The following is a 10129-nucleotide window of genomic DNA, read 5'->3' on the forward strand; positions in this document are numbered from 1 at the left end:
AGCTGGACAATGAGTAAGGAAGACCAAAGAAGAATGAATGCATTTGAGTTATGGCTTTGGCAAAGAAAATTGAATATACTATGGACTGCCAGAAGGATGAACCAATCTGTGTTGGAAGAAGTACAACCAGAACATTCCTTAGAAGTGAGGATAGTGAGACTTTGTTTCATGTACTGTGGACATGTTATCAGGAGGGACCAGTTCCTGGAGAAGGATATCATGCTTGGTAAGGAAGAGGGTCAGCAAAAAAGAGGAAGACTGTCAATGAGATGGAGTGACACAGTGGCTACAAAAATGGGCTCAAACACAGCAGCAATTGTGAGTATGACACCAACTGTGCAGTGTTTTGTTCTGTTGTACATAGGTTTGCTATGAGTTGGAAATGACTCAACAGCACCTAACAAACAAAACAAAGCCAGCATATAGAGGTTTTTGACTTATAAAATCTATTCAAGGACTCCCTAGTTTCAAAACCCAAATCTAAAGGTTGATGTAGAGTCAAAATAAGTTTTAATGACTTAAAATAAAATCCACTGAAGGTTTGAAGAAGAAAAGTTAATGTATCCTTTTCTTTACATCAATTTGAAAATAAATCACTTGGAGACAAAGTCACTCTTTCAGGAATCTTTCCCACTGATGTTTTTAATTTAAACCATCAACTTATATAAAATTCAGCAATATCATCTCAAATATTCCAAATTGAACAATCCAAGGCACACTTTAGAATTATTTTGTAATAATGAAAAACTTATTCTATATTCATTCAAGGAGCTCATTCAAGATTTCTCTATCAGAACTTTCGGTAATTTTGTTTGGGTTCACAGGTGAAAATAATGTGAAGACAGTTCATTTATGTCACACTGAATGACAACAACTTTAGCACATTGATTTATTTAAAAGTAGTTAATAGCTTTATTGAGATAGAATTCATATACCATATAATTCATCCATTGAAAGTATGTAACTTAATAGATTTTAGAGGTATGCAACCATCATCATAATAATTTTATAACATTTTCATCACCCCAGAAAGAAACTTTATACTTGTTAGCAATCACTACTCATTTTACTATCAATGGAATCATACAGTGTGGCCTTTTGTGACCAGTTTCTTTCAGTTGGCATAATATTTTCAAGGTTCATCCATGTTGTAGCATGTATCATACTTCATTCCTTTTTTGACTGAATAATATTTCACTGTACGGATAGATCACATTTTGTTTATCCATTCATCAGTTGATAGACAGGTACATTGTTTCCACTTTGGAGCTCTAGTGAATAATTCTGCCATGAACATTTGTGTACAAGTTTTTGCATTGCCTAGACCCTTAATTTTTAAGCACACAAGGCAAAAAGTAAAAACAATTCTTACAGCTATAACAAAATTATTATTGTGCAATTGTTCCAGGATTTCCAAGAATGAACCATTTCCATTTCCAATATGACAAAGACTTATGACAGGGACACTGGCACCATTATACTATCACAGAGTAAAAAAATCCCAGAAAGTTAGATGTTCTCTAAGCAATCTTCTAACACTAAGTCAACAAATTAGTATTTTCCATTACTTCTCCATAAACAGAAGAATAAAACCAGGTTGAGGATATCCCACACTCTCAAGGAAATTACCAACAAACATTTCTGAGCCCCTTCCATGTGCAAGCAGCAAGCACAACTGTGCTTATGTTACTGGGCCTTGAACAGAAGTCATCCAATGAACATGACTCACCACGCTACCTTGAGTTCCACATTCTGGTCTGCAGTATTTGATTCTCTCACCAATTCCCAACTCTGTTTTGCCCATAATCTCAATACTGTTCTGCCTTTGACATCGTCATTTTTTCTGGTTACTACCTCTATCTTTCCTTGGAAAGCTTTCCATGACCACTCACAGAGACCCTCACTGCTATCTTCACCAATCATGTTCACTCCTCTTCTAAGACTATGGACTAAATTTCATCACAGGCTTCTATGTTGGCTCCATGACTCTCTGGACTTTAGGTCTGTCAAGTGCTATCAGATAGTGCAAGTAAGATGCTAAGAAGTGCTGAATGAATGTTTGTTGAATAAATCATCCATAATATTTCACATCACTGCTGTTTGTGTGAGTTTGGAAAGAGTCTAAATGAATTTATGACTTAGCTGCATTTATCATTTAACTGATGGCACATTTCTCCAATGACTGTGGAGCTTCAACTTTTCATGAGACTCTCTCTGTATTCATTGTGACTGAAATAATTTCTCTGATAGGTGCAAATTTAGAAGAATAAAAAGCACATTCCTAAAGATTTGACTCATTAGAATTATCAGACAGAAGACCCAAAAAGAAGGTTTAGTTGGCCAAATAGTGTTTCTTTTGCTTTTTATTTCAGAGCAGTCTTACTCTGTATCCTTGGGTTGAATTTTACTGAAATTCAGTGTGTATTACCTGATGCCAGCATGTAAGGCATAACTGAAAGACTGAATCACAGCTTACTGCTTGGGGGCCCCACCAAGGTTTGCCATTTGTTCAGAGGAGGATTTCCCAGGGAAGCCAGTTTTTTCAGATAGTCACTGGGCTCCAGCTCAGGAATATCAGGATTCTGCCTGTAGTATTTCTGCAGCTTCTCCAGCACTGTGGGCAACCCAACTGTGGACGCATAGAACATGGGCCCGCCTTTGTGCCTTGGCCATTTGTATCCATGTAAATAGATAACATCAATGTGCTCTGGTCTAGCAGCCACCCCTTCTCCCAAGATACGGAATGCTTCATTGATAAGTGAATATAAACAGCGTTCAAGGATCTCATCTGGGCTGATGGTACGTGGTTCAATGTGATGGGTTTCTCTGTACTGTGACAGAAATTTGGAAAGCCAGGGATCAGGTTTGTAAATCCTACCCAATGGTTTGTCATATTGGTACCAACCCTTACCTGCCTTTTGGCCAATTCGTCCTAGTTCACAGAGCATATCAGGAATTGGGCAATATCTTCTGTTGCCTCGTTTTCGGGCAGGAGTTCCCGGAGGCAACGTAGGTCCAGTAAGACCTTGCCCCTTCCGAGATCTCCAACCTACATCCAACCCAGAAAGATCAGACACTCTAAAGGGTCCCATTTTAAAACCAAACTCTTCCAGCACCTGATCTATCTCCTCTGGCTTACTGCCTTCTTCTAATAAGAAAAGAGTCTGATTATAATAAGGAGCTAACATTCGATTCCCGACAAATGCAAAACAGTTCCCCACAACCACTCCAATTTTTTCTATCTTTTTTGATAAGCTCATAACAGTGGCAATGGTAGTGGGAGACGAATATTTGCCAGGAATAACCTCTAACAACTTCATGACATGAGCTGGTGCAAAGAAATGGGTGCCAATGACCAAGTGAGGACGATCAGTGGAAGAAGCAATCTCATCGACATCCAGGGCTGAAGTATTGGTACACAAAAAAGCTTCTGGCTTACATATGGCTGACAGTTCAGCAAAGACCCGCTTCTTCAGGTTCATGTCCTCAAATACTGCTTCAATGACTAAATCTACACCACCAAGCTCCTTCATAGATGTAGTTAACCTGGGTTTTGGTCCTGACCAAGAGTGGCCATCCTGCTGCATTTTGGATGCTTCCTTTTCCAAGAAGGAGGTTATCACCTTGTTTGCAGTTTCTAGCTGCTGCTTGTCTGATTCCACAGCAATCACAGGTATCTTGGCCCTTATAAGAGACATGGCAATGCCTCGGCCCATTGTGCCCAAACCTGCAGATAGGAGAGAAGGAGGAAAACAAGAATTCAGTGGTATTGAGAATTGGAAACTTTCTCACTGGATGAAAGGCATCTGCGGCAATGTGGAATTAAAGAGATTGATTTAAGGAATACAACAGATTATTAGTTAAGGTTAGGCACTGTCTTAAGTATTTCAGAGGATATACAAATGAGTAGGATTCACAAAAAGACCAAAAAACTACTAGAATAAGTTCAGCAAGGTTGCAGGATACATGGTCAATATACAAAAATCAATTGCATTTCTAGACATTAGCAATGAGCAATCTGAAAATGAAATGAACAAAACAATTCCATTTACAATAACATCAAAAATAATAAAATAATGAGGAATAAATTTAACAAAAGATGTTTAAGATTTATACACTGAAAACTATAAAACATTATTGAAGGAAATTAGAGAAGGTCTAAATAAAAGAAAAGATATCCCATGCTCATAAATGAGAATAATTAATATTGTTAAGAGTGCAACATTCCCCAAAATGATATACAGATTCAATGCAATCTTTATGAAAACTCTAGCTGGTTTTTTATTACAGAAATTGAAAAGCTGATCCTAAAATGCATATGGAAATGCAAGAAACCCAGAAAGGCCAAAACAAGAACAAAGAACAAAGGTGGAGAACGCTACTTCCTAATGTCAAAACTTAAGACAAAGCTACAGTATTTTAGACAGTGTGATACTGACCAAAGGATAGACATATAGATCAAAGGAACAGAACCAAGAATCTAGAAATACACATTTATGGTTAATTGATTTTGGACAAAAGTGCCAAAGTGTTCTTTCTGTAAGGAAAGAACAGTCTTTTCAAAAAACAGTGCTGGGACAGCTGGATAGCCCCATGAAAAAGAATAAAGTTGGATCCTACCTCACACCAGGCACAAAAATTAACTCAAAATGGACTACAGACCTGAACATAAGAGCTAAAATTATAAAACTCTTAGACATAAATCTTAGCAGTAATTCTTCATGACTTTGGATTAAGCAATGGTTTCTTAGATATGACACCAAAAGCATAAACAGCAGAAGAAAAAAAAGATATACTGAACTTCACCAAAATTAAAAATGTTATGCTTCAAAGAACACTATCAAGAAAGTAAAATAGATGCAGAAAAAAAGCATTTGATAAAATCCAACACCTTTTCTTACTGAAAACCCTAAAGAAGATTGAAGTAGAAGAAAAATTCCTCAGTATGATTCAGGACATATCTGAAAAGTCAACAGCAAACATTATACTTAATGAGAAAGATTGAGAGCTTTCCCCCTTTTCCCTTCTGTTCAGTATTGTATTAGAAGTCCTAGCCAGAGCAATAAGACAAGAAAAAGAAGTAAAAGCTCTCCAGATTGGAAAAGGAGTAAAATTATCTCTATTTATGGATGATATGATCTTATATACGGTACAAGGTCAACAAACAAAAATCAACTGGGTTTGTATACACCAGTAGTGAGAATCTGAAAGAGAAATTATGGGAACAATTCTATTTATAATATCATCTAAGAGAATAAAATACCTAAGAATAAACCTAACCAGGGATATGAAGGACTTATACAATGAAAACTATAAAACACTACTGAAAGAGATTAAATAAGATTTAAATAAATGGCAAAATGTTCCATGTTCATGGATTGCAAAACTTAATATTGTTAAGATATCAATATTAGCCAAAGGAATCTATAGATTCTATGTAATCTAGATCAAAATTCTAACAGTCTTCTTTACAGAAAGAGGAAAACCAGTCCTCCATCAAGCTCAATTGGCATAACATACTACACAAATCACTGTTCCACCTTCTACTGTGGTGAGTAGCGACTGAGATCTTAAAAGCTTGCAAGCTGCCATCTAGATGCAATGATGGGTCTCTCCTTGTCCAGAGCCAAGAAGAATGAAGAAAACCAAAAATTCATGGAAACAATCAGTCCTAGCAACAGGTACACCATCCGATCTGCAGCCTATATGACTATGAGACCAGAAGAAATAGATGGTGCTCGGCTACTACTGTTAACCACTTGGAAGAGGATCTTTGTAGGAGATTCTGGATAGACAGGGGGAACAATGTGGAACAAAACTCAAAATCATTTGGGAAAAAAAAAGTGGGGAACAGGTTTGCTGGCCCAATGGAGGTTGGTGGAACCACTGAGACTATGGTCCCTAGCTGCTCTTCAGGTCTGGAATTGAACACACACCTGTGGCTTCCAGCCAAGCAATAGACAGGCATACTAGTTGAGCATTTACCAGAGGCAGATACACTCCTTGGAGAGAACAAGAAAGAGAAAGAAGGGCTGCTCAGGCACAGGGAGACAGCTCAGGGGTTAGGAGTGCATAGAGGGATGGACACAGGGAAGAGGTAGCTAGGGGGAGGAAGTGGGAGAGGAGATGTTGCATTGTGCTAAATTGTCAATGTCATGAGACAAAGTGTATGTGATCTGCTGTATGGAAAGTGTATTTGCTCTGTAAATTTTCACCCAAATCACAATTAAAAAAAAAAAAAGAGAAAAGCCAGTCCTCAACTTTATGTGGAATAGCAAGAGGCCCTGAATAGTTAATGCAATATTGGAAGTGATGAACAAAGTAGGAGGACTTACACTTCCTGATTTTTAAAACTTCCTATACAGCTACAGTAATCAAAACAGGCACATAGAATTGAGAGTCCAGAAGTAAACCCACACATCTGTGGTCAAGTGATTTTTGACAAGGGTGCTAAGTCCATTTGATTAGGAAATAAGAGTCTCTTCAATAAGAGACTGGGAAAATTGGATTTCCACACACAGAAAAAGGAAAAAGGACCCTTTCCTCACAATATGTACAAATTCAAAATGGATTAAGGACCTAATGTGCAAACTAAAACCATAAAATTATTAGAGGAATAGTCAGGACAACACTGTCAGGACTAGCTTTGAACAATGGATTATCAAATATAATAACAAAAGCACAAACAGCAAAAGACCAAATATATAAATGGGACCCTATAAAAATTAAAAACTAGTTCATTGAAAAACTTTATAAAAAATGTGAAAAGACAAGCTACTGAATGAGGGGATAGCTTCAGAAACTATATATCCAACAAAAACCTAATAACCTAAACATACATAATACATCTACAACTAAAAAAAAAAAAAGACAAATAACACAATCAAAAAGTGGGCAAAGGACTTGAACAGACATTTCACCAAAAAAGGCATTCAAATGGCCACCAAACACATGAAAAGATGCTCAGCATTGTTAACCATCAGAGAGATACAAATCAAAACCACAATGAGATACCATTTCACTCCCACTAGGATGGCTAGGATGAAAACACAAAAACAACAACAAATGCTGGCAAGAATGTGGGGAAATTAGAACCATTACCCATTGTTTGGGGGATGCAAAATGGTACATCTGTTTGGAAAATAGTATGGCAGTTTCTTAAAAAACTAAAAATAGAATTACCATGTGACCCAGCAATTCTGCTCCTAGGTATATACCCAAAAGATCTGAAAGCAAAGACTCAGAGACTTGTACACCTATGTTCCCTGGAGCACAGTAGCCAAAAGGTAGAAACAACCAAAATGCCATCAAGGGATGAATAGATAAAGAGTTTGGTAGTTGTATGTGGTACATATATACAATGGAATACTACTTAGCCAATAGAAGAAATAAAATCATGGTACATGCTACAATATAGATAGGCTGGAAGACAATTGAAAAAAAAAAAACTTACTGCCATCGAGTCAGTCCCGAGTAAAATAAGTCAATCACAAAAGGACAAATATGTATGACTTCACTTATGTAAAAAGATAAGAAAAGGCTAATGTATAGAGAACAAAGTTCATTCCTAGTTACCAGGGATGGGAAGGAGGGGAAAAAGGGGCGATTAACAGTGATGGAAATATCACATTGATTAAGAGTAGAGTTGCATAGTCTATTATAATTGCTATCAATAAGTTGTACATTTGTAAAAAGCTTAATTGGCAAAAGTTGTGATAGGTATAATTATGACCAGGGGAAAAAAAAAGTAGCTGCTTAGGCTGCTTATGTACAATCAAAAACCTCATGGGTTTGGAGGTTTAGATTCATGGTTTCATGGGACATCCCACTTAATTGGCCTAATAACATATTTAGTGCTTCTATTCTACTTCTTAGATCATTGCATAGTGGTTATTGTCTTAAAAGCTTGCAAGTGGCCATCCAAGGTACAACTTAACTCTACCCATCTGGAGCAACAGAAGAAAGAGAGTAAGGAATACAAGGAGGATATGGAATGTGTGGCTAATTGCCTCCATGAACAACTGCCTTCTTTGCCATGAGACCAGAGGAACTGGATGGTGACTGGTTACCATTACTGAATATTTTGATTAATGAGTCTATAGAAGAATCCTGATCAAAAGGGGAGATAAGTGTAGTAAAGAATTTCAAATTCTCATGGAATCCAGACTTCCTTGAGCCTTGAAGTTTTGATAAACCACTGAAACTATTGTCCTGAGATAATCTTTAAACTTTAAACCAAAAATATCTCCTAAAACCTTTTTTTTTAATAGTGAGTGAAAGTTTACAGAGCATATTCACTTTCCATACAGCAGCTTTCATATACTTTGCCTCATGACATTGACCACAATTTCCCACAATGCAACCGCTCCCCTCCAATTTCCTCCCCATAGTTACCTCTTCCCTGTCTCCTTCCCTCCCCTGCACTCCTGCCCCACAAGCTGTATCCCAATGTGCACAGCCTTTCTATTCTTCCATGATTGATCTCTCCAAGGAGTGTATCTACCTAATATAAACCTTCAGCTCATATGCCTGTCTTTTGTTTGGCTGAAAGCCACAGGTTGTTGTTGTTATGTGTCATCGCGTTGGAACTGACTCATAGCAACCTATCCTTGGGTTTCTGAGGCAGTATCACTAGGGAAGTAAATTGCCCAACCTTCCTTCCAAGGAGTGGCTGGTGGGTTTGAACCACCAGCCTTCTGGTTAGCAGTCCAATGCCTTAGGCACTATGCTACCAGAGCTCCTGGGAAGCCACAGGAGTGGGCTCAATTCCACACCTGAAGGTCAGCTTGGGGCCATAGTCTCAGTGGTTCCTTCAGGCTCCATCAGACCAGCAAAACTAGAACTTTTTTTTTTTTTTTAAATGATTTTGAGTTTTGTTCTACATCATTCTCCCAGTCTATCCAGGATCTCCCAGAGATACCCCTCTCAGTGGTTGACAGTGGTAGCTAGGCACCATCTAGTTCTTCTGGTCTCATAGTCATATAGGCTGAGGATCACATGGTGTACCAGCTGCTTGGATAATTGTTTCGATGTGTCTTTGGTTTTCTTCATTCTTCTTTGCTCTGGATGAGGAAAGAACCATTGTTGCATCTAGATGGCTGCTTGCAAGCTTTTAAGATCCCAGTCGCTACTCACCAAAGTAGAATGTGGAACAATGTTTTGGGTAGTATGTTATGCCAATTGAGCTTGATGTGCCCTGCGACTATGGTCCCAAGCCCAAAAGTCCAACTACTCGCTCCCTCTGGGCAGCTGGCTTTGGCCAAGAAGTGACTGCAACATTGCGCCTTATCAGCTCTACCATGTACCAGGGAATTCTTATAGAACATACAAATACACTTGTAGAAACACTGTCTGCTAATACAATACATGGTCTTGGGCACACTCTCCCCTGCATAGACATACCTAATAGTCCAGGCTGTCCAACCATCTATCTACCTGTAAATCAACGCTTGCCTTCATTGACAATGCAGTGCTGTATGTCCAAAAGGGTTCATCTTTGTTGTCTGTACATCTCATGCACTCTCTTCGTCTTCCTCTTCCTCAATGCCACCATGTTCATCACTCACATTTGGTACATTGCCCTTCTCTTCACCCAAATCAATACTTGTCTCTACCTATCTGACAGTGTTCCCTCCCCTCTCTTCCCACCACTGGTAACCAACAAAGATAATTACCTTCCATATATAAACCTTTCCTTGACTTTTTACAGTAACAGACTAATACGGTGTTTGTCCTTCTGTGATTGATTTATTTCATTCAGCATAATGTCCTCCAAGTTCATCCACATTATGCAGTGTTTTGCAGATTCTACGTTGTTCTTTAGGGTTGCATAGTATTCCACTGTGTGTATGTACTATAGTTTGGTTATCCATTTTTCAGTTGATGGCCATCTAGGTTGTTTCCATCTCTTTGCTATTTTAAATAGTGCTGCAATGAGAGGAGTTCCGGCAAGATGGTGGACTAGGCAGAAGGATTGCATAGACCCTCTTCAACAAAGAAAACGGAAACCAATTAACACAGACACAGAAGATAATCGTGGACCCCTGAGCCTTGAAGGGAAGGATACAGAATTGGACTAAACCCCAATTAGCAGAAGAATTTAGGTGAAAATACCAAAAAAAGGAGACAT

The 10129-nt window shown here is 38.2% G+C and overlaps 1 protein-coding gene across 1 annotated transcript in view; it reads right to left on the bottom strand.

The window, feature by feature from the left end:
• Nucleotides 1-2465: 2465 nt before the first annotated feature.
• The window catches only part of EHHADH (enoyl-CoA hydratase and 3-hydroxyacyl CoA dehydrogenase), a 94752-nt gene continuing 87088 nt past the window's right edge, over nucleotides 2466-10129 (bottom strand). The window contains exon 7 of the mRNA XM_007935959.2: nucleotides 2466-3727. Within this exon, the coding sequence (XP_007934150.1) occupies nucleotides 2466-3727 (1262 nt within the window). The remainder of the gene's footprint in view (nucleotides 3728-10129) is intronic.

Source organism: Orycteropus afer, unplaced genomic scaffold (assembly GCF_000298275.1).
Source record: "Orycteropus afer afer isolate SDZICR_OR568_19922 unplaced genomic scaffold, OryAfe1.0 scaffold00032, whole genome shotgun sequence".
NCBI lineage: Eukaryota > Metazoa > Chordata > Mammalia > Tubulidentata > Orycteropodidae > Orycteropus > Orycteropus afer.